Below are 26,085 nucleotides of genomic sequence, written 5' to 3'. Positions count from 1 at the left end.
AACCCGCATTAAAAGATTTGTTCATGCATATTAATATTTAATAAAACATTACAGTAAAACTTAAATATAAAGTGAAACACATATAATTTGCAGAATAGAGCAAATGACAAATCGGTCACTTTTAATTTTGATGGTGACGTAAGATCAAAGTAGCGGGGTCTATTCGTTGCTGGCGATGAGTCATCCTCAAGCGACCCGTCGGGTAACGCGGACCCTCCGCTCTACATTGTTTGCTGGTGTCTGATCCTGTACACTCTATGAACCTTCTCGCAGTCTCTCTAAAAATCTTTCCAGTGGCGGATTCAAGAATTTCATGAACTAACTCACATTAGTTCCCCGTGTAAAGGAAAATTGTCGTCATTACTGCATTTAACCTACAATACTTTTCCTCAGAATCGATACTAAAACAAAAGTTATTTTCACTGAACGTAAGTGTTGACTAAGGTTCCGATCAAAATTATCTTACAGGTCTGTGACGTCATAGTGTATAAAACAAAATCGAATTCTCCTTAACGATGCGCAGGTGTTTTTGGATTCCTTTTTACTTGATAAGGTTTTGAACGATGAAGATGAATTTGTAGAGTCTATTATTGAGAGTGTACATCGATGGCAGTACTATTTGTGTTGATGTAATGTAAGTGGCTAGAATTCGTCGTTGCGTTGGATTGATGATTTAATTGTCTCTGGTGTCATGTAGTTAAGCGACTGCGCCATTCTCGGAATCACAAGTCAGGAAATATTGAAACTTGCAGAGGGGAAGAGGAGGCAATGTTAGTATTGGTCTACACAGCGTTGATGCAGTCAGGAGTCATACACTAGACTGCGTGGCTCCGTTGTTTCTCACTGTTTGTTAATACTGGTAATGAGTATGAAGAAAGCTTTCAGCATTGATTAAACGAAATAAATTTAATTTGGTCCTTACATGAACCACTCACAACTTGTTGTCAACACCTACATCTATCTATGCATGGTTATCACTCCTGATAAGATCCAATCTATCATAATTAGTTTTGTAATTATGGTAACAGTGCTATGTATAAGATCTTAAGTCCACCAGCTGGTGGTTGTCAAGTGGTAGGCGTAATATATACTTAAGGTTTCTTATGAGGTAGGGCCAATGTAAGTTAACCACATTGTTTCTATAACACTTGCTGGAGGGTTGAGTTGGTTATGTAATAGTTAAGATGTCACTATTCCTTATATTTTATGTGATCGTCACTGATATGTTTACTTATTCACGGTAAATACTATATAATATGATTTTATTGAAATTTTATGATTTTCTAATTAGGACTATGGAGGTTTGGGTTAATATTGACAATTGACCCGCGGACGAATTTTTGTTTTGCTGTTTATTTTCTTCTATTTTCATCATTGAGGTCGGTAAATTTTTACTGTAGGTCATGAGCCCCGAGGGGGTGACCGATATGTTTTTCCAGTGTATTTTGGTGTTTTAAACGAATCTGACCTTCATTTTTGGCTGAAATTTAACGGTTTTGCCCCCACCCCCCAACAATAATGGGGTAGAATCTGGGAAATCGGATTTTTTGGGTGGGGGAGAAAACGAGACATCTGACCTAACAAAACCTAACCTAACCTAACCTCTAGCTGGGGGCTCCGCTCCTGGATCCCCGGTAGGTCTAGCTTAAACTAATCTAAATGTTTCAAATGGTTAAATACTTTGGGGCGTGCCATGTCCGAAAGTAGAATATCTTAGAAGTGGAAGGACCAGGGATACTTAAGAATTGGTTAGAATATTCGTCTTTTTGTGAAACTCGGCAATAAACTTAAAATAATCGTAGGAGCACAAACGACAACCAACCTCCACCACACCCATTGTGAAACTGATCAATTAAAATCATACTCAGGCTGCTTCCTTTGAAAAAAATCAAATGTGATTGGTAGAAAAGAAATTCGCGTGAATATATCGATACTTCAGTGGTTACGACTGGATGACATCAGTCAACATTGCGCATGCGTAATGTACCGATAACATCTCACAGACGAAGACTGAAAACTACTTAAAATCAATTAAATTCAATTGTGTTGCTATTATCCATTTCTGCCATGTATACATGTGGTTCAAAATTCTCAAAATAGAGAGATCTATATGTTGAGGTAGTTTATAACTTTCGGGGGCGCTATGTCCGAAAGTAAAATAATACCATGAGTTCTGATATGATAATCATTTCTTGTGCAAATGCTTCATTTGGTAGATAATTAAGGACCTAGGCGCACACTAATTTATCTAATTTATGTAAACAACCAATCATATTGACATATTTCAAAACACACTGCTTCCCGGAGAGGAATCAACGCCAATGCTCAGTGTATGCTTATGAACCATTAGGTACAGGTGGCTGCTCTCACGTCCACAAAAAATGTAAAACTACTCCATATAGTAAGTTCTTTCTGTTTAATATATTTGGGTGGCTAGGCAGTTATGTAAGGTTAGATAGGATTGTTTGGTTAGGTGCTGAAGTCTTCGAACAACGCTTCTGCTGCTTGTTTTTTATATCAACTAAGGTTAGGTTCGGTTTAATTTAGAAATAACCACATTGTAACACATTTGCACAAACTACGACAGTACTTACAATAAAACAGTGAAATTGCGGCATTTTTATAATCGTGTTCAAAGAAAAATCGGCCTCGGGTTGTTAATAATTATCGAGGTTTCAAATGCATTGCAGCAAAGATTCGGTATAGTACGTAATCAGAAATTACTAACAAAAATAGTTCTTTTGTTTTTGATGGTGATTTAGGTGAAGATTTGTTTTATGCCTTAACGAGAAAGTGATGGTAAAATTTTAATTTTGGTCATCCCTGTGTTTAGATATCCAACCTAACCTAACCTAGCCACAGAACCCAGGGTCTATATCTAACCTAACAAGACCCCTCTTTCTGGTGGGGGTTAAATTACCGGATTGACCAAAACCAAAATACTGTAATACCAAATTGATTACTAAAATAGGATTTTTTTATGTATTTATACCTGTTACAAAGTAGTGCGTGTTTGTTTGTCTAAATATTTACCAAACAAAGAAATTTCCATAAAAATTATTATTACAGTCTCCTCGACTTACGACTTATTCGACTTACGACAACCCAGACATGCAACGGCCATGGTCGTATAAAATATTTTTCACATTATACGTGTTTTTGAGTCTCGACGTTAGTGATCGCACTGTGTACTGATAAAATTTTCGTTTGTAATTCCCTTTAAAATGGCTAGCAAGCATAAAAGTGAGAATTCTTGTGGTGCTGAGAAGAAAAAGAGACCCATTTTAGAATTTCTATGTATTATTTTCGACTTACGACCTGTTCGTCGGAACGGAACCCCATCGTAAGTCCAGGAGAGACTGTATATCAGAACTCACTGATGAAAATATAGTAAGAATATAAACATTAAAATACATAACTCGTTCACTGTGAAGTCCTCATTAATAGCCCCTGTTATAAACAAATATGATCTTTAATTCTGTGGGAAATACATATTTATGCAGATACTATGTAACTCCTACACGGGCAAAAGAAAAACTTATAAAATGTAACCTAACCTTTCCTTATTTAACCGATGGCAGAGACAAAAGTGATTATATTTATGTTTTTCATGTTTTTGGTATTTTGCCAGTGATGCTTGTTTAGGTCACAAGAGACACTTGAAAACATCTACAGGTAGATAAAAAAATTTGCATGTGTAAATTGACAAAGAGATTTGAACTGGCCTTTGATTAGTCAAAACAAATCATGTGAAACTCATGTGAAAGAGATTTGAATATAAAATCCCACAAAAATGTGTTTAGTAAACTTGAAATCCGTCTGTATTGTTGTACAGTATATCTTAGTGCTGTGTAGATCACGTCCGCCAAACATAAATATGTTTGGTTGTGTATGAAACCAGGTTCACCAATTCAGATTTTGTGCTTCCATCACATAAATAAGGTAAGATTTAGGGTAAATTGGATAGTAATACAGTACTGTATAGGTTCAAAGGGTTAGGTATGGTTTTCAAAGGTTTGTTTGTTGTTTTAGTACCGGTATGTGTTTTAACCCCTCATTTTCCTTCCTATTCAAAGCACTGCCCATTGTCATATTCGTTTATAAGAAAAAATATGTAAAAATAACCTATTTTGGTAAGTCTTAATTATAAAAAAAGCTTACCATACCTTATTTAACCAATGAAATGGCATTGCGTCTCGGCTTGTCTTTGTGTGTTTTCATACAAAACCAAATGTGTATATCTACTTATGACAACACCAGGGTAACTATATTTAACATTTTCGGTATAATTCTAATACTTTTATGGGTTTTCAGTTGTATTCAAATTTGATGTTGTCACGAAGGCAATCAGAGCTCAGAAAATAAAGAAAAATATACTGGAGAATTCATTATAATGTAATACCAATTTATAAATAAAGTAATTCCTTCCAAATGTAAAATTTAGAATTTTTTTATGATTAACACTTTTCTGCTTGATATAGCTCACCCTGATAACAATCACAACACATTTCTCTTCCTGTTACAAGTGGCTTTGCTTTTTCTGCCCTCATCGGTTACATAATACCTGTATACGTTTTTGTTAATTTAGGACTTATTTTTACTTTAGGAAAGGGTAGGTCAGGTTGCCTAAGCTTTGAATTTTTTGTGTGTTTTAACACCACATTTCCCTCACTTCAAAGACAGAGCCCTGCCCATTCTGTGAATACAGTACACTACCAGTGTATACATCTCCATATGTATATATCAGCCCCATAAATAAAGGTCATTTACAGAGATATATTACACAAGTTTCAGTTGTTGGGAGAGGGAGGGATACAAGCCAACAGACTGCACTATATGCTTGCTTGATTATTTACTGATGGTAACCCTCTGATTATTTATACATAGGGCTCACTATCAGTTAATATAATAAACCTTATTATGTTAATAAAAAATGATGAATAACGAAAAGAAAAGCAAAGTATGCAAGTTGTATTGTGAAGGTTCACAAACAGTCATTTCAAAGTACAGTACTGTACTGTATTGTATGTATGGTGTATTAGCTGACTTGTACCTGGATATGTACATTGTTTTTGTAGAAGTGGTTAATTTGCTTTGTTAAAAATAAACTTTCGGGCATTAACCTCGTATGTCTCACTCAGCGAATTTGCTTAGTTTTCCATGATTGTGAAACAACTAGGGCTGTACCAGTAACTTCATACTACCCAGCAGCACTCTTAAGAAAATACCGGTACATGTACTATAGTAATTATATTTTTGCATCTAGACAGTATTTATCAATGTTCTTATTTTGAGGATTTTGTGATTTTTTTTATTCCTATTCTCAGATGAGGAAGTGATCTTACCATGGGAGCATTTCTAGACAAGCCGAAAACAGACAAACACAATGAGCACGGCGTCGGGAATGGCCTACGGTATGGACTGGCCAGCATGCAGGGATGGCGTATTGAGATGGAAGATGCTCATGTTGCTGTAGCAAATTTACCAGGAGTGCTCAAGGTGAGATGGGTGTACTCAGCACTCCAGTCTGAAGAACTATTTTTTAAAGCCAGTAGGGTGTGATACTTGTATCAAACAGTATTTTGATACTACAGTATATCTTTTACATAAATAGTCTGTTGTCATTTTCTGTTTCAATTTTAGCTTACTCTCACCTTTTTCTCCTATACGTCCCATAATTCTTACTGTACTTATTACTGAGCCTTTTGTCCTTAGATTAGCTTCCTTATTGGTGGCCAGGGTTAATCTGTTCATCTATCAAGATATCCTGTTGGCTCTTCCATCCCTATCTTTCTGCCAATCACAGATGAGGAGGACACGGTACAGGCATAACTGTAAAACACTTTTCCATGTCTCGCTGCTTTTTATTTTAGTATGGGCCATGGAATGGGGTGCCCCCAGTTGACCCACCCATAAAATAAGTGCAGTAAAATACAGTACTGTATACTGTTTTTATGAAGTGGCTTGGGATTGAATTCATTCCACATTAAAAGATTTTCCTATTAAATGGTTTTGGTAATACAGTGTACCCTAATAATTACTGTACAGTACTGTATATTGAAATACTGTACGTACACAAAAATATGAATAACCATGGAAAATAAACATGTAGACTTGTGTTTTTCCTTTATGAACAAATATGTACAGTACAGTATACAGTTGTGTGATTATAACAACTGTGGTGGTGAAAGGCAGTGGTGTTCGTATGTGAGAGAATGTCATTGCTGAAATTTTAGAAGTTTTATATGCAGTACTAAGTCTGTAGATCAAACAAAGCATATCTAAAACTGAGAATATTGAAGAAAATTTAAGTAAATATATTTTTACTGTAAAAATATCCTTATATTTATCATATAATAATAAAATATATTGAACTTCATACATAGTGGCCCATTTTGAAACTCCTTGGTGCCAAAAGCTCTTGATATATTCAGGAGCCAGTAATTGCCAACAGTGCGTAACAGAGATGTGACCGACCGCCCAAGCGGCTAACGAGCAAATCAGTGGCAAAGAGGATAAAAGTAGAAAGGAAAAGTATAAAACCAAATTTATTTCTCACAACTGTAAATGTTAGAAAAAGGCTCCTTACATATGACCAAATTTGCAAATGCTGAATTTATAAGACTGTACAGTACAGCATTGGAAAATAATTTTTTTTTCTATTACATAGAGCTCAAACTGCCATGATTAAGTTGTGCAGGGAAGGTAACTATTACTTCACCAAGCCTAGCTTATTGGCTAAACTATCTGTATATCTTTGTTGTTGAACACCAATATACTCTACAGTACTGTACAAAAACAGTTGAAAAATTACAACAAAACCTGGAAATCTCATCTAAGCTGCAAGTTGGCTGAACTAAATCATTGTTGTTAGATACTAAAGCTTCAGGGTGTCTCAGAATGATGTATACACACTGCCTTACAGATTTTCTTGGAGATTGCATGAAAGCTTGTATTACAAAAGCAACATTGTCCTCCCTTGTAAAGTAAGATCTCCCAAAGTCGGACTATTTGGGGCTCAAGGCTGTCTGAATTATGCATAACCTTCCCCTCAGGTGAGTTCAAACATCAAAAATCTCTTCCAAAAACAACATTAAACTTAACAGTATGCATTTACATTGCACTTACTTTGATTGTAGGGGACAATGGGGGCTGCTTACACTTACATATGGTATACAGGCATTCACACTTATATTTAATTACACTACAGGGTATATTTATCTTCACTTTGGCCCAAACTCCTCACAGTTAACATTCAAGGAGACCCCAGCATCAGTTCGATCTCATATGTTCTGCTTTTCTTCAATTGGTATAGTTCTGAATTTCTGAGCATTATTCCTTTCCTTCCAGTGGTCGTCAGTGGTGTTGTTTTGCTTTTCCTGGCTTTAGAGGCCATTATAATACACGAGGGAAGCACTAAATAAAAATCAAACAACTGCAGTGGAGCAATGGTCACAACAACAACCATGTGGGAACTGACTGCTCTCCCAACTGCCACCCCACACAACCCCCCTAAGCTAGAGCTTGTCCAACGTATGAGGGTTTCCTACTTACAGAATTCCAACTTAGAGTTGTCTTACTGTACAAGCATTCACATGATCTTCCTAAAAATCTGTAAGGCATTACAGTACAGTAAACCCTCAATAACTCGGAACATATGGGGCTCTGGCCTTGCCGAGTTATCCCGAATTTCGACTTTTTTTTTTTTACGGGAATGAGCTCACCTGGGCACAGGTCAAACGACCCACAACGGGGCCTGGGGGGCACTTTCCCCCCTCCTACAAAAATTCAACGATAAAAAAATTAGCAACCCGTATATGTGTACATGTAATTAATAAATGTTAAAAACTATCACTTGCCAGCACTGCGGGCAAAGAATGAAGCATGGTAGGTGACACAGATGCATGGTAGGTGACACAGGTATGGTAGGTGACACAGATGCATGGTAGGTGACAGGTATGGTAGGTGATGCAGAAGCATGGTGGGTGACACAGAGGCATGGTAGGTGATGCAGGTAGTCAGATATGTTGAGATGTTCAGAGACAATTTTATATATCACGGCATTTCCCGAGTTATACTAATACTGTACATTCCGAGACCATATTCATGCCGAGTTATCAAATGCCAAGTTATCGAAGGTTTATTGTACAGTATATCTAAATTTTTCTGAGACACCCTCTACTATATGTACAATAACCTTTGATAAAATTGCAACAACAGCAAGTCTGTCTACTTTGTTGGCAACTATAATTGATCATAATTTGGAATTAGTTTTATTTGGGCAGAGGTATAGCCCCAATAATTCTGAATTATGGGGGTTATACTCTGCATCATGAAATAATATATACAATATGCATTCTATTTCAGGATTGGGCATTCTTCGCAGTGTTTGATGGCCATGCTGGTGCCAAAATATCCGCCCATTGTTCTGAACATCTGTTGAACTCAATCACATCAGGAGAGGAATTTCAGGTAAGGAGCATGTTTTCCTCTAATTTAATCCATAATTATATAATACTTTTAATCATAAATACTTACTTACCCCCAAAGAAAAGATGGGGAATACTGTTCTGTACTTTATTTAACAAGAGGGAAATGACACAGTACCATGACATCTTTTGTGTACAGTACTGTATATAGGTACTTTTTTAATTGGTTCTGTCTCATTAAATTTAGGATGTAACTGATTGATTCATTGATCATTATTTGTCTTTCCCTTTTTACAGGCATCATCTATAGCTGATTTCGAAACAGAAACCGAAGAAAAAACTATAAACAAAATAAAGAAGGGCATTCATGCTGGTTTCTTAAGGTTAGATGAATCCATGCGACTAATGCCTGAGGTTAGTACTTGTTCAGACTCGTCATTCATTTTGTGTACTGGGGCTTATTGACTTAACTGTCAGAAAATAAGTAGGCTACTCATGACACTTACAAAATACAGTAAGAAAAAAAACCTGGGGGGGGGGGGCAATATTGAGCACTCTTCCCAGCCAAAATAAGTGTCATTGCTGTTTAGCAAAGTACTGTATGTCTTTAATGTTACCTTGGTTAATCTTTTTTCAATGTCTTTCACTAACCTGGGCTATCTTTTATATAGTGTACAGTAAAACCTCCATAATTTGGAATAATGAGGTCGGCCCTTGCCAAAATAAAGTGAATTCCAAATTATGGTGAATTTCATATACTGTATTGAATACAGTATACTGCCGCCTACAAAGTTGGTGCACAATTTATTGAAGTAGTAATTTAAACATCTGTTTTTGTGTACAGTATTAATATTTAACAATATGATTTAGTTTACCCAATAAAATAAGTTAGCTGAGGTTTCCTGATTTAGGTGTATTTTATTTGTGACACTAATCTGCTCATCGGGTTAGTGTATTATAACAGTATGAAGGAGTGAATGGCAGGGGGAGGGGATATGTGTGTGTGTACTGTACTTGCTGTTTTCAGCTACCCTGCAGTATAGTGGGAAAGGGCATGATAGAATATACAGTACAGTAATAGTCTCCATAATTTGAGGTAATACAAATGCATGGAAGAGGAATGTAAGATTGAGGATGATGAAAAAAATGATAAAAAGTTAGTACGGTTGCAACTGTCACATTACTGCCTGAATTTTCTAGGACTTATGCAATATACAGTTACCCTATACTGTATATGGATTTTCTTTTCTAATATGTACATAATGTGTAAATAGGTTGTCAGTGGTGAAGACAAGAGTGGTACTACAGCAGTATGTGCACTTATATCACCTACACACATTTTTGTGGCCAATTGTGGAGACTCCCGGGGAGTTCTGTATCGTGCGGGTAACATTGGCTTTAGCACTCAAGACCACAAACCTGTAAACCCTATAGAGAAGGAAAGGATCCAGAATGCAGGAGGATCAGTCATGATCCAAAGAGTGAATGGATCCCTTGCCGTCTCTCGAGCACTTGGAGATTACGAGTACAAAGTAAGTTTTTTTATCATGTGTAAATTTACAATTTTAGTATTGTCATATATACAGTAATTTGAAATACTGTACTGTACTGGTATTTATTCAGGCTTTAGAAGTATTGTATATATTTGTCTAATCTTACATATCTTTCTGTATCAGTGATTCTGTATATAATGGAACTCACGTGGCATCTCCAAGCTTAGCATCACAACTCATTTTAATGATTTGATACAAATCATCTCCATCATCATCAATGTTTTATGGCCATTTTCCATGCTTTCATGGATTGGCCTTGATTACCTGATGGCAGTTCTCCATGCTGCATGGTCTCTTGTAATCTCTCTTGTCTTACAGTAGATATATGAATGGGAAAGTTGCATTTACCAAGATGGTTCTACGACAATGATTTTTGCTGTCTAATAAGTCACTGCCAAAGTGAAATGGTGTGATTCTTCCTTATTGTAGCATTTGAATGCTACAATATTGTAATAGTTTTTTGCATAAATTGTGTTTGGTGTTTCCATTTACAAACTTGAATTGTATGTCTTGTCTCTTTAATGCATGGTTAATATTAGAGATGGCTTGATGAATTTAATTTGTATTGCAGAATGTTGAGGGTAAAGGTCCATGCGAGCAGCTGGTGTCGCCGGAACCTGAAATATATGTAGAACGTCGCCAGGATGAAGATGAATTTCTGGTGCTGGCCTGTGATGGAATCTGGGATGTCATGACCAATGAAGACTTGTGTGCTTTTGTTCGGTCGCGCCTTCTACTTTCCGAAGACCATGAATCCATTTCTAACCATGTTGTTGACACCTGTCTTCACAAGGTATGAACAGGGCATTCTGAAGTAGAATTATCATTGGATACTATAGTTCTCATTGATAATTGCTAATTAATTCAAATCTTTTAAAGTTAAGATTCAAAGGTAACAAGAGAGATAGCATGTACTGGGAAACAGGTACATAAATCTTGATTCTATAATTTATGCATTTAATGTATAATGAGTTTTACAGATTTTTTTTCTGTACATAATTATTGTGCTTTGTGGGAACTGCCTTTCTTGGGGGGGGGGGCGGGGGGGGCATTACCACAAGTAGAATCTTCTCTACACAGTTCAGCCAGTGATCATCTTCACTTGTTTAAGGATCTTACAAACAATTTACAGGATCAAACATACATTTATTTAAGTCGTGGTTTTTATCTTCGAACATTAACACTTCAGTTCCATTTAGAAGTCTCATATATCTGACAGTGTGCATTACATTTTGGAGTTTGACTCGTACATTCTCAAACTCCACAGTTGTCATTAACCTTTGCAGCTTCCCATTATTCTTTCTATTAGTGCTTCCCATTTTGCCTTTTTTATTTTTTGTAGGAAAAACTCTTGAGTACTAAGTATTGGGTTTTAATATTGTTCAGTGCCTAGACATGTTTGAAATATTCTGCATATGCTTTTCTGTTGTGTTGGAAATAGTTTCCAGGTTTTCTGCATTCAAGCAAAGTTCATATTCCAAGTCACCTTCAGAACTGCAGCAATTTTCCATTCATTGCAATCACATTAGATTTCTCTTGTACTAACATTTTGTTTTTCTTTATCTCCAGTGCTCATTCCTTGCTTTGGACTGTAATATATGCAAATAATATCTAAAGTACTGTAGAGTTAAAATGCTGCTAAATTCAGCTAATTAGTGAAATGCTTTTCAAGCTCATTAGTCTATTTTTCAACCAATTAAAAATTATATCAAAGGTTACAGTACATGTGTTTGTGTGTACATGTATCATTAATTTTTTTTTGTATTCTACATCTAATAAATAAACAACACTATTGAGGATCATAAACTAGTAGCATTGTTTGTGCCCTAATTACCCCTACCATCTAGTATTTCTTTCTAACTTTAAAACTAAATGAGAAGGCTGTGAAGGGTAAGGATCCCCTATTAGATAAGGTATTTGCAGTGTTAGTTGGAAATCATGAATAACAAAGAAAATTAATAGATTTTTCTAGAATTTTACAGGCTTGAAGAATGTTTGGGAGTTTGTTTTTTTTATTGATGGTTAGTATCACAAACATATCTCTGACACAGATGCATGATGGGTAACCCTTATCTTACACAGTTCCCTTTAGTTGAGAATTTTACTTCCTAAATTAAATAAGGGGTTAATGGAATGGCATGCTGACTCACTAAACACTTATACTGTATGACAATTATTCATTAAGGAAAGTAAACATTGGGAAGCAGTTTGAATACTGTACTACCTTAGATTTCCCCCGATGGTATTAGATTCATAGGTGGACAAAAATAAAGAAATGTTACCATCCTTAGTACAGTATAACTTTCCCTCTTTTTTTTTTTATTTTTTGTAGGGAAGTCGTGACAACATGAGTTTAGTGTTGCTAACTTTCCCCGGGGCACCCAAGGTATCACAAGAGGCTATTAAGAAAGAGAAAGAATTGGAAGAACTCATAGAGAAGAAAGTAACGGGTAAGTTAGTAATGCTTATTGTATTTTTTTTTTAGTGCAGTACAGTACTTTAAAATTGAAAATAAGAAACTAACTTTGCAAGTATTTCAGTTCATTACTACAATGGAATTTGTTAATGAGTATGGAAGTCAGATTTCTTGTGGTATTAATAATGATTTCCATCCTTAAGTATACACTGATGGCTTGGCTTGGGTACGAAGATGATATGCATCAGTACATTATGACAGAGTGAGACTAGTCATATTTCCTTGTGATGGTTTAAGATAAAAAGCTTTGTCTGGTCACTAACAATATTGTATGTGTGTTAAAGTGATTTTAAAGTTGCTAAACAAATATGAGAAAGTTTTTTAAGTTAGTGAAAGAAAATTATAAAAGTAAGAAAGGGGAGTGGAAGTTGAGAAGTGAAGACCAGATTGTGAACCAGGTGGAGGTTAGTGTAAATGAGTAGTTTAGTGATTTCCTTGTAAATTTACAGGGATGAATTAAGTGGTTTTAAGATGATTTTGGAGAATGAACTTTACGAGACTATCCTTAGATGTATTGGATAGTGTAAGACAACGATATGATGAGTGATGGATAAAAAGATACACTATTATGAGAAGACAATTTGAATACCATTTTGTATTTTAAGAATTGGATATTAAGTGAGTAAAGCCTTAAAGACCTTGAGTGAACATGTGTGTATCACTAGGTGTAAATTAAATACAAAATGAAGACTGAGTGAAAGGAGAATAGTCTAAGAGTGGTTAAGTGGAGCCTGAAGGTAACCTTATTGTAAGGAATGGGGTCAATTCCTTTAGGGCTCCAACCCGAATGGTAAATATAGCTTGAAGTCGATTTTATTTGCGACCTGGAAAATCTGCTCAGAAAGTTGATAAACATTAAAGGGAAATATTTATGAATGTATGTTAGATTATAAGAGTTGAATGTTGATGTTAGAGTTTAGTGGAATTTTGTTATGGATATAATGAATATTAGAATAATATTAGTGCATGTTGATGCATTAGATTTAATGAGATAAGAATAGTGAAATAAAATGTCCTGTACTGTACCTGGAAAATGGTAAATTATAAGGTAGGAAACCTGTTGATGAGTGGCACAGTTAAAAGTTGAGATGACATGCAGTTGAATGGATGTAGACATTTGTATAGCTTCATGATACTTTGATTATATAACATGTTTGAATGGCAATAATAATTTTTCTCTCGTAATAATGGTAAGTAAATTTAACAGAAGAAACATAGCTTGGGCTTTATCCTTAGCATAAATAATGTGAGTTTTGTTAGGAAGAGGTATTGTACAGTGAACCCTCACTTTACGCGGTCAATTGAACCCACGGAGGCCCGCGTAAAGCGAGAAACGCGTAAAGTGAACAACATAACATATGGGATTAAATGAAATAGAGACCGGCTGACCCCTAAACTCCACTTTTTCCGACACAATACCTATGTTCTAGTAAAAATAACATCTTAATTTTATGATGGTACATGCACACAATTAATACTTAAGAGAAATAGAGAAATACAGTCGCCAAGTTAATGTCCATTCAAATAATGGACTCAACTCCCTCCCCCTCTTCTCACACTCCTGGCTCTTCCCTCTCTGAGAAATGTTTGGGGGGAAAACCACTAGATTTTAAGGTATAGTAATAAATAATACCTCAAACTAAAGTTAGGATAATATAATTGACATTGCTGGATTCCTTGTAAGACCAGGAATATTTTGAATATAAATGTCATATATTTTGCACAAAAGATAACATATTTACTCAGAGTAAACAAAATACTTACATTAGATCTAAAATTTGTATGTCTAATGCAAAATCTATGATGTTTATATTCAAAATGATCATCAAATTGTAAGAATTCCAGCAATGTAAATTATATTCTGGCCGGGTAATTTGTATGAATTTTATGAGCTAAAACAAATATCTTCAGTTAATAAAAAAAAAATATATTCTTCACAACACTATCTGTCAATCAAAGTACCCCACCTTGCCTTTCCAACGCCAGATGGTGGTCGTCCTCCTCCCCACCAACCTCCTACCAGAGAAATGAGAAACCAGAATCTTTAGAAAATAAACCTCAGACAAATAGAAATATAAATCATTCTGCACCAGAATATTTTGAATATACACTTCATATATTTTGCACAAAAGAAAACATATTTGCTCTGAGTAAAAAAATACTTGCATTAGATCTAAATTTGTATGTTAATGCAAAATCTATGATGCTTATATTCAAAATGATCATCAAATTAAGAATTCCAGCAATGTAAATTATATTCTCTGATAATTTGTATGAATTTTATGAGCTAAATAAAAAATTATACTTCACCCGCAGATATGAGTAGATGCACCAGTAGTGGGAATTCCGGTTCTGGCAGGGTACCAGATAAATGTAGAAACGCGTAAAGTGAAACCGCCAGAAAGCGAGGGTGCACTGTAGTTGATTGTATAGACCATAAACTGGTAATTGTTAGTAATAAACAAAGCTATGGAGATTAGATAATTACAGTGTAGATCAGGCTCTTATATTCAGGATGGTTCTGTTATATACTGGTATACAAGAAATAGTACAATATTCAGTATATTCTGTATATGGCTATAGGTTAAAGTCCCAGTCATAACAGAGGAATGGGTACAGCCAACACAGCAATAAACAAGTACACTATTGGGTGTACTTGCTGATGGTAGAACTAGCTTCCTGCCAAGGGAGTAGGATAACCCACTAGCTGCTGAATGCTAGGAATCTGGGATCCCCACCCTGCATTATAGCAGGGAAAGGTTGTAGGCTTGAAAATAAATAGTATGTACAGTACAGTATATGAATTTATAGAAAGTGTTTGATAGTAGAGCTGGAGTTTGGTGGATCTTGGGTCTTGTGACTTGCATGTTAAATGCTGTAAATAGCTCCTATAGAGGCATGTAGTGCTTGTTTGAAACCAAATGTTTTTATGAGTTTGTGGTTTGGATTTACGTTTGGATGCATCAAGATTGTCCGTGTCACTATTATTGTTAATGTACAGATAAACTCTGACAAAATTCACACTTAGAAAACAGTGCTTGCTCGTTACCTTGAGCAAATGATAATCAAGGAATAATGGTTTGTATATACAGGTATTGTGTTATATATTGCAGGCAGAGGTTGTAGGGGAGATTATAAGACTGCGGTATTAAATTTTCTGATGTTTGAGTGAGGGTTCATTTCAACGTTTTATTAATGGTGTTGAGATTTTTAGTTTGGTTGTTGGCAGACATTTCATATGAACTGTAATGGAAAAGCAGAAGTTAAGAGTTACATATGGAAAAAAAAATTGGTAGAATTGAGTGTGTAATGTGTAAGAGACCAATTAAGAAGGAATCTAATATGCTACAGTAAAAGTCAAAAATCCGGATGCCAGAAATCCGGACCACCTGAAACCGGACTTTTCGAAAACTGTGTGTATGTCTTGTCGTGTTGCCACAGCTACTGCGACAACAAGCGACCATTAGTCGCCACTTTAAAACGAGCAATCAAACTGTGACAACATACACGTGATACGTAGCCTCCTCGTTTATAGGTCGAACCTGATTTTTTGACCAAGAAATCGTTAATTTATGATATTCCTCGTGTATAGTTTGACCCGTTTTGAGGGTAATGGAACAACAAAACCTTCAGTAAAACACACTCGTCCTATAAACTGAGGCTCTCTGCCTGAAACACCGAAGTGCGAAGCAAATTGTTTACCATTTATTATTCGACACTTTACACTGAAACGGGTAGTTTCAAAAAAATATTGTATAATTCCATTCAAGTATTTATTCAAGTCAATTAGGAATAATTATTTTAATATAACAGTTTTATAACTAAACCATTAACGATTCGGTAACATCTATTGAACGAAAAGCGAAAGTCATTGTTTTAAATAGATTTATCCACTTTCCACTGTAATTCGTGCGTAATTTCAGCAAAAATATTACATTTCCTGAATGTATTATATCAAGCACAGTATGAATAGAATATCATTGTAATATAACAAATTTTAACGAAAACATTAAAAAAGCGGTAATATCTCAAGAACATCGGAAGCTTAGGTAAAGTCTTTTGTTTTCGTCATGTATTTTATCCTATTTTACATTGAAATACATCACATTTCAGCAAAACTACCATTTATTTCGAGAATATATTCATTCAAGCAGTTTAGGTAAAATATCGTGTGATGTAATGGTTTTTAACTGATAACGATTCGAAAACCGTGCCCTCTAGCCCTGTTCAAGGAAGAGGACTGGGAGAAGCTGTTTGGTGCTGCAGATGATGACAAGAAATGATTTTGATGGATTTTAATGAAAATATTCAGAAATATGGTATTGTAGTATTCAAGTCAATTAGGATAGAATATTATTGTAATACAACAGTTTTAACAAAACCATTGGCGATTGGTAGCATCTTTGAGAAGAAAGCGAAAGTCATTATCTTAAATTACATCTCACTTTCCACTGTAATACTTACGTCATTTCCTAAAAATATTACATTTCGTGAATGCATTATATCAAGCACAGTATGAATAGAATACCATTGTAATATAACAATATTTTGAGTCCTACTCTTTCCATTTACAGAGTACTGTACATGCCTATAATAATGGCTCCTAAAGTAGATAAACGTTGTGTGAAGAATACACGTTGAAATTGGGTGACAAACTTGAAATAATTAAGAAACTAGAACGTGGTGTGAGCAATACTTTCTAATGGAAAAACACACGCATTGAAAGTCTACAATTTATGATATAAAAAAGGCAAAGAATAAAATTCAGAATTACAACTTTTCATTAAAACTGCTCGTTTTGATAAATGAAGCATGCTATATTTGCATGAATAAACTATCAAAATGTACCTGTTCATCTCTTCTTTATTCCTCCTTAAATTTGAATTTTAAAAGTACTGCCTGAGAGTTCGGAAAATCCGAGACCACCCAATCCCCAAGCAGTCCGGATTTTTGGACTAAAACTGTATAGGGCTAGACATGTGTCTGTCTGTCTGTCTGTTCTGGGCAAAGAACGGCACAATCGTTTTTCATCAAACTTGGTGGAAAAATTGCAAAAAAATTCGTAGAGTGGAACAAACCTGGTCCCATGTCGATGGTTTTTTAGGAAGGCATTAATTAACCATTTTATTTACGATGGAAAATGATGCAAGTCTACAGACTTGGAGCACCCTAATTAACCATGCAAGTTTGCGGACTTGGCGACCTCATTTGTTGCACGCTAGCAGCAATGAGCCAACTTTCTCTGGGCAATGGTGTGCCCGCGATCACTTGTATATACTGTATATACAGGGTTTTCACTTATCATCGCCTTGTTTACTGTTGTTTCATTATTAGTCGCTATTGAATTAGGGAAGGTATCTATTTAGTACCTGTGTTTCATTATAGTGTTCTTGGCTGACACCTGCTACTGCATAATTACTTTGTGTTTTGGAGAATCCAAGGAGTGTTCCCACTTCAGTGTGGTTGCTACATTGTGCACATTTGTAATTCGCATAAATTTGCATGATTTTGTGCTTTTTGGTCAATTTACCTGAACATCATGCTTCCAAAACACCCAGCAAAGTGACATTGCAGTGCCAAGCACAAAGAAAACCAGGAAAATAATTTTCTTCAGTACCTGACTGGAGTGAGTTATTCACGTTGGTGTCACTCTAGGCTTGCTTCCTACCATGGTAAGATCTATGCAGAGTAATGCTGAGAAAATCAAAGCCAAGAAAATTAGCAGGTCCCAAAGTCAAGCAATGGAGAATATGGAATGTTTTCTTTAACTTTGGATGGACTACCTGAACCAACAGAGTGTACCTTTCAGTCTGGCTATAATACAGACTAAGGCATGGTATGAGCATCCTTCATCACCCTCATTCACAAGTACAGGGTGCCTCTAACATCATGATAAACAAAAGGGGGCTCAAGACAGAACTTCGATGAGCTCCAAATTTCACCTCATTTTCCTCACCATTGATTTCATTGGGGTTCTTCAGTTGACATATAATACCATAACCACTCAAGCAAGACCCTTCTTGACCCTTAACTAACCCTCGTTGCTCACTGCACTACCTAATGTGGTACCATGCCAAATGTCTTCTAAGTCTCCATCTATTAAATACAACTTCTCTTTCCCTGATATTTCACTTGTAGTTGCCTGGTCATAAATATTGCCTCAGTTGTACCCCTGCCTGGTATGAACCTAAACTGCATTTCTTTAAAGTAAACTCTCCCTTATCAATTTCTTGATCACCTTCCATAACTTTATTTACCTAATCTAACAGCTTAGGCCCCTGTAGTTCCTGCATTCAAGTGCATCACCTTTACTCTTGTAAATATTGATGCTCACACTGTTCAGCCAGTCAGCTGGAACAAACATTCCATCCTAATTGTATTGCATTATATTAGTCAATTCAATCCACCATAGTCATGCCAGCTTGACTATACTCTGCATATTGTTCAAATTTGTGTATCATCAGATGTCTGTGTCTGTTGATGCAAATGTTTAACTGCTGTAAGCTATAATTTAGATGGAATATGTATTATTGGGGAGAACTCCTTAGAAGTAATCTTGAAATGAAGACAGTTGGAGAATCTGCATTTACTCTTGTCAGTATGCTAATGAGCTGCCAACGTGTGGTGTAATGGTTACCATGCTTGGCAAGCCAAAGGACATAATTTCAATTTCCAGGCAGGGAGAACTCTAAGCAAGCTCCTTTCCATTAGTTGCTTTTGTTTGTCCTCCCAGCTTTGCTTAGGGACTTGGATGCAAATTGTATGGTGAGTTGCCATGATAATAATAAGTCATCAGTTTGTGAGTTGTCCAGTATACCTGGGTTATATCTTGACTTTGGTTTACACAGCTCACCACTAATGGTCATTGTTTTGTATTGGTGGCAGCTGCTACTCCTTAATCCCTTGCAACCCAGGCCCTCATATGTGAACTCCCCAGTGATGGTTGAGCTGGTCTGCTCAATCATGTGTGAGTGTTGGCACTTGAACATCCTGCATGCCTGGGAAGTTTTTATTTACATCACTTATATGTTAACCATTGCATTTTCCTTTCTTGTCTCCTTTGTAAAACCGTACTGTAGTTTCTTCTAAAAGCTTCTCAACAATAAATTCAAATACTGTACTACTGTACCTGTATTTCTGTTTTTGTGCCTTCGTGTCTTTTTAAAACTTTTGAGCTATAAATCCTAAAATTACCCTTTTATGCCTTGTTCTGCTTTACACATGTATATAAAATTTCCAGTTAAAGTAATGGAATGAAAACTAACACAACAAAGAGAGCTCTGGGCAATAAGCTGATCACAAGTATCATTTATCGCTAAATTATAAAATATTAGGAAACGAGATAGCCTTTAGGTGTTGTTTATCCTGATTTGATTGCTCTAAGACATTTCTCAAATGTGGTGTATACAGTATATTGGAAAATGGACCAAGTAAAAGCATACTTTACAAAGACATGTTTTAATTAGGAATAACAAGTAAATTTAAAAGACATACAGGGTACTCCAGTATGGTGGGTTAAAGTTGCAAGGTTGGAAGAACTTAAAGTGTTGCTATAAATATACAAAATATGGATTGGAGTAGTCATAATTTGATGATGATCTTGACTTAAGAACTTGAAGTAAGATATTGTTATATAGAGATGGGAATTGTCAAAACAGCAGTAGGTAGTAATGTGCTAGGCCATGTGGTAAGTGCAGAAACTAGGTGGTTAACCAGACAGTTATGTTTCAGAGGTGTGCGAACAGGAGGAACCAGTTAGCATGGCACAGATAATGCAAGTCCTTGCTGATGAAAGTATCCCCAACCTTCCCCCAGGAGGTGGCCTAACTGCAAAGTAAGTGCTTTGTGTCAGAGAATTTAAAATTGCATCAAAATTAAGTATTTAATTGTTTTAAAGATACAGTGTGTTTATATATATTGGTGTATGGCATGGAGGCAGTCTACAGTATATTGAACATACCACTATTTTTTTTAAGCATTACCAGTTTTATGGGGTTACTGTCAACTGTAATCTCATAAGTTGTGATGAGAGTACGGTACAGTACATTGCATTTCAGTGCAGTATATTAGTTTTGGAAATATATAATAATACTGTTGAACCGAAATGTTAACCATCACTCTTTTAAAAATTTTCTCTTGTTTGTCTTCATCCGCAGACGAGGCTTCGTGGATCAGCTATTCAGAAAATTGCGACCTGAATGTGCAAACTCAGTAAGTCTTTATTTTTTTTTTTTTGTCTTGATCTTCAGTAGACCTGGGTATACAGTAGACCTAGGTATACAGTAGAACCCTTAAGATTCATTACAATCAAAGTCCATTTGCACTGCATTTTTAAAAGATATCTGGATGTTACAATTCCAGTGTATAAAGTACCTCATTGTTTGTCTGGGTTTTGTCAGTTCTACTGTACCACCACCATATGTTGTGAACTGCTGTAGTATATAACTATCTTTTTATTTCTATGCTTCTAGAATATGAAATAGATAGCAATGTATAAATTGTGCTGCTCTAGTTAACTAGTGTAAATTCATGCTGAACAATTTTAATGAAAACGCACCTTGCTGTAAGGTCACCAGATGACAGCCTGTGCTTAATGGGCAATCACCAGTGATATGTGATATGTGTCAGCTTAAAAGTTATTTGTTGAGGTGTGCAGGTGCAGTGTGTGTGTGTTTATGACTTCAGGCATACAAATAAACACAGCCATATCTACGTGCAGACATGCAGAGATATGCATGTACACATATACAATGCCTTGAATCAGTTTATCAAGCTCCAGATTACCTGAGTCTCTGATACCCAGGAAGTAGAATTAAAAGTCTCTGTTGTGTGTGCATTACCAATTTATTTTTAACAATTGTGCAAGAAGTAGTTCCTTTGCTGCTGCTTTCCTTGGAGACATTACTGCTGAGGAATTATAAAGAATGAATCTCACTCTCTTTTAGACGGGTAGACAAAGTACTTTAAAGTTGTCAACTGAATGTTTACTGAGAGTGGGTGGAGCTTAAGGCCTGTGATAGTTCTAACTACTGTACATAACTAGTGATTAATGGGGAGAGGGAGGTTGGAGATTAAGAATCGTTTGAGTGCCTTGTTCCTCACTGGCCTGGTTTGGACGCTTTCCCTGTCTCTCGATTATTGTTTTGGTGTCACAGGCTGCTGAAACTGGCAACAAAGTGTTTAGGCACAGAGAGAACCTCTTTAGTGAGGGATATCAAAATTTTATGAATTTTCTCAGTCTGGAGTTAAAATATGTATATAGTTTCTCATGGTAATGAGGAACGGCACTAAAATTCGAAGTCATTCAAGTGAAAATTTTAAAAAAACTACTAACTAAAAGTATCGAAGAAAAGGATGTCCTGAAAAGTTCATTGTGTAAATAATTTAAGTACTGTATTGACCTTTCGTTCCTGTCCACCACTGCTTATAGATACTGTAGTTATTTATTGGGGAACATTTTTATTGCAACAACACATAGGGGTCTGTTCATTTTCTCCAAAAAAATTATATATTTTTATTTGAGTGAATGGGATTTGTAGTTTGCCATTTTTCATATCTTTCACATATTCATCTTAATTTGGCTTTCCCTCACCTTCATTTCTCTGTGTTAGACATAGTAGTCATTATTCTTTTTACATGCTTTTATTTCTACATGCAAGCAAGTGGCAGTATCATCACTTATGTAACCCAAAGCAGCATGCAGAATATTTCAGCAAACATTTCAGTGACAGAGGTACTATGGAAAGGGGTGGGTGGACATCCAGGGAGTAACAGTACATTTGATGGCATGGTGTTGGGAATGAATATTGCACTAGTATTGAGGGGTGATGCATAAAGACTTCTGTCAATCAGATGGATATCTTGAGGCCTTGTTATGGAAAGGGACACCATAGCAGAACACAGTATTCAGCTAGACAGAATGATTGGCATTGAATGGGGGAGAATACCTATTGCTCTTGATGCCATCCCCTTTACCAAACAGGAAAAAAGTTTGTAAGAGTGGAAAGAAAAGAAAATCTTTTGGGTGTTTGATACCTAAAGATATAAAGATTGTCTATAACTGAAGTGTTTGGGGGGAAGATTCTGCATTTACCAGTCTGCTCTGAGTACAGGATGAGTTTTACATAATAAACAATTAGATTGAAATATAGTTGACTCTTCAGGATCATTCACAGTAGTATGCATATGCTAGCTATATATAAAATTTATATATATATATATATATATATATATATATATATATATATATATATATATATATATATATATATATATATATATATATATATATATATATATATATATATATATATATATATATAATTCACAAGGAAAAAGAAACCATGGAGCACCTTAGCTTTTGTCTTTATTCAAGACATCTTCAGAGGCAACTGAACTACATGGACAGAGAGAGACTTGAATATACAGGGTGACCTTATTAAACATGAGGTCAGGTCATAATCATGACATCCACTAATCCCCACACCAACACACATTTAGAGGAGCTCAAGAGAAAGGCGACGTGACTAGTCAAGTTAAGTCAGGTCAAAAATATGGGACCCACTAAATATCTATCCTACATCTAACTCCAAGGTTTTCAAAGCATTTTTAACCTTGGGCCACTGACAAATAAATTTATGTAACATGTTATCAGTTTTGTACTGACCATCACTAAGGTTTATGGAATTTAATTCCCTAATCAAACTAGCTTCAACCAGGAGTCTTTCTGTGTCACATGATGATTTGTACACTTCTAAGCTTCTTCCCCAATCAATGGGATGATTATTATTCCTAACATGAATGAACAGTGCACTGCTTTTAGATGCTGTTCTGATATTGTACTTATGCTGTTTGATTCTGAGTTGCAATGCTTTCCCAGTCTGTCCTAAATAATTTCCATTACATTTGCTACATGGAATACAATAAACACTTCCATTTACATTCAAAGTTGGGCTATTCTTGATTAATATATTGGTAATGGTTGAGTCATACTTAAAAACAACATTAACCTTTAATAATTTAAGGGACTGAACTAACGGGACAAATTCATTGCGATAAGGCGGTGTCAAAATGTTCTTAAGTGTAGGAATTTACCTGATTTGAGTAGAATGAAAGGATTTTTTAGCCCTTTAAAATAATGATCAACAAACACTGAAGGGTACCCAAGTTTTTGTGCAATGGAACGAATGTGTTTCAATTCTTCATCAATAAATTCAGCATCACAAATACGCAAACATCTCAAAAACATAGCGGAAAAAACTGACATTTTGGTAGACTCCAGGTGACTCAATAAAAAATGTATGAAATTGTCTACCTGTGTAGGCTTTTTGTACATCTTAAATTTATAGTTTTGGCCATTTCTAATGATAAGCATACCAAGGAATGGAAGGGATCCATTTATTTCTCTGACAATGTGTTTAGAGCGAATCGGAAGTTTTACAAGCAAAGATTTGGCATGAGCATGGGTAATTGTCTTTCTGCTCCTTTAGCCTGTATTTATATGGAGTTTTTTTGAGGCTAGACTTTATTCCTCCATGGTATAGATATGTAGATGATGTTCTTTGTCATTGGCCTAGAAACAGTGACCCACTGGAATTTTTAGACAAGCTTAATGATCTTGTTCCAAGTATTACATTCAAAATTGAAAAAGAAATAAATGGATCCCTTCCATTCCTTGGTATGCTTATCATTAGAAATGGCCATAACTATAAATTTAAGATGTACAGAAAGCCTACACAGGTAGACAATTTCATACATTTTTTATTGAGTCACCTGGAGTCTACCAAAATGTCAGTTTTTTCTGCTATGTTTTTGAGATGTTTGCTTATTTGTGACGCTGAATTTAATGATGAAGAATTGAAACACATTCGTTCCATTGCACAAAAACTTGGGTACCCTTCAGTGTTTGTTGATCATTGTTTTAAAGGGCTAAAAAATCCTTTCATTTTACTCAAATCAGGCAAATTCCTACACTTAAGAACATTTTGACACCGCCTTATCGCAATGAATTTGTCCCGTTAGTTCAGTCCCTTAAATTATTAAAGGTTAATGTTGTTTTTAAGTATGACTCAACCATTACCAATATATTAATCAAGAATAGCCCAACTTTGAATGTAAATGGAAGTGTTTATTGTATTCCATGTAGCAAATGTAATGGAAATTATTTAGGACAGACTGGGAAAGCATTGCAACTCAGAATCAAACAGCATAAGTACAATATCAGAACAGCATCTAAAAGCAGTGCACTGTTCATTCATGTTAGGAATAATAATCATCCCATTGATTGGGGAAGAAGCTTAGAAGTGTACAAATCATCATGTGACACAGAAAGACTCCTGGTTGAAGCTAGTTTGATTAGGGAATTAAATTCCATAAACCTTAGTGATGGTCAGTACAAAACTGATAATATGTTACAGAAATTTATTTGTCAGTGGCCCAAGGTTAAAAATGCTTTGAAAACCTTGGAGTTAGATGTAGGATAGATATTTAGTGGGTCCTATATTTTTGACCTGACTTAACTTGACTAGTCACGTCGCCTTTCTCTTGAGCTCCTCTACGTGTGTGTTGGTGTGGGGATTAGTGGATGTCATGATTATGACCTGACCTCATGTTTAATAAGGTCACCCTATATATTCAAGTCTCTCTCTGTCCATGTAATTCAGTTGCCTCTGAAGATGTCTTGAATAAAGACGAAAGCTAAGGTGCTCCTTTGTTTCCGTTTTCCCCGTGTGATTTTATCAAGATTTATCTTATCCACGTTTTCATTGTGGATCTACATGATATATATATATATATATATATATATATATATATATATATATATATATATATATATATATATATATATATATATATATATATATATATATATATATATATATACACATACACACACATACATACATACATACATACATACATACACAGTGGTCCCTCGATTAATGAACACAATTGGTTCCACAGAGTCGGTTGTTAATCAAAAATTTTGTTAACTGAATCTATTATTTCAATGGGATATTGGGTGATTGGTTCCAACTCACAGAAAAAGTATACCCCTGTACATATATATATACAGGATATATACTGTATATATTAAATTGACCTAGAAAATGAAGACATAAGAACTACTTTTCCTGGCAAACTGAAGTTTTGCCTTATTAACAATAAATTGATTTTCGTTTATTTTTGTCATTGCAATTTGGTTCTGTTTTTGCTCAACTTTGAGTTGGCATTTTTATGGCCTTAATTCTAGCAGTGTTTAATGCACTGTATATGTGTTTTCCTGCACAAATAGAAGAGAGGATATATAGCTATGGTACACCGTAGGTACTTCATACAGTATAATAATTTTAGTAATTTTCTAGCTATAGGATGCTTAATTGGGTAGGGAATTATGTTGAAATGATTTACGTTATTTCCTAAATGCAGGGATCATTATTGCATCCATCTGCCTGTCCTATATTCCTTTGAAGGAATTTCAGTGAAATATCTACAAATGTGTAATTCCACAAAATTTTGCTACAAACCAAATTAGCAACTGAGTGTAGTTAATACTTACAAGGAATATTAGTCAATTTCTATGACCATTTTTTAACAGTCATTGTTTGTGTCAGTTTGAGACTGATGA

At 35.3% G+C, this 26,085-nt stretch overlaps 1 protein-coding gene across 14 annotated transcripts in view; it reads left to right on the top strand.

Annotated features, from left to right (window-relative positions):
* The first annotated feature begins 551 nt into the window (after positions 1 to 551).
* LOC121878315 (protein phosphatase 1B-like) overlaps positions 552 to 26,085 on the top strand; it is a 50,577-nt gene continuing 25,043 nt past the window's right edge. For 4 of the 14 annotated variants that reach the window (XR_006091129.1, XM_042384425.1, XM_042384423.1 and 1 more), the window contains exons 1-9: positions 1,032 to 1,119; positions 5,328 to 5,499; positions 8,368 to 8,472; positions 8,727 to 8,843; positions 9,704 to 9,961; positions 10,554 to 10,775; positions 12,315 to 12,432; positions 20,190 to 20,292; positions 20,615 to 20,669. Coding sequence is in view for 8 of the 14 variants with exons in the window: in XM_042384425.1 (XP_042240359.1) it covers positions 5,347 to 5,499; positions 8,368 to 8,472; positions 8,727 to 8,843; positions 9,704 to 9,961; positions 10,554 to 10,775; positions 12,315 to 12,432; positions 20,190 to 20,292; positions 20,615 to 20,669 (1,131 nt within the window). In the remaining 6 variants the exon portion in view is untranslated. Of the gene's footprint in view, positions 771 to 1,030; positions 1,120 to 5,327; positions 5,500 to 8,367; positions 8,473 to 8,726; positions 8,844 to 9,703; positions 9,962 to 10,553; positions 10,776 to 12,314; positions 12,433 to 20,189; positions 20,293 to 20,614; positions 20,670 to 26,085 lie in introns of those variants that run through there. The other 10 variants (XR_006091130.1, XM_042384426.1, XM_042384428.1 and 7 more) reach the window with 5 other exon arrangements.

Source organism: Homarus americanus, unplaced genomic scaffold (assembly GCF_018991925.1).
Source record: "Homarus americanus isolate GMGI-L3 unplaced genomic scaffold, GMGI_Hamer_2.0 scaffold41027, whole genome shotgun sequence".
Lineage (NCBI taxonomy): Eukaryota > Metazoa > Arthropoda > Malacostraca > Decapoda > Nephropidae > Homarus > Homarus americanus.
The sequence above is the reverse complement of the archived record's forward strand: the minus strand, read 5'-3'. Positions and strand labels throughout refer to the sequence as shown.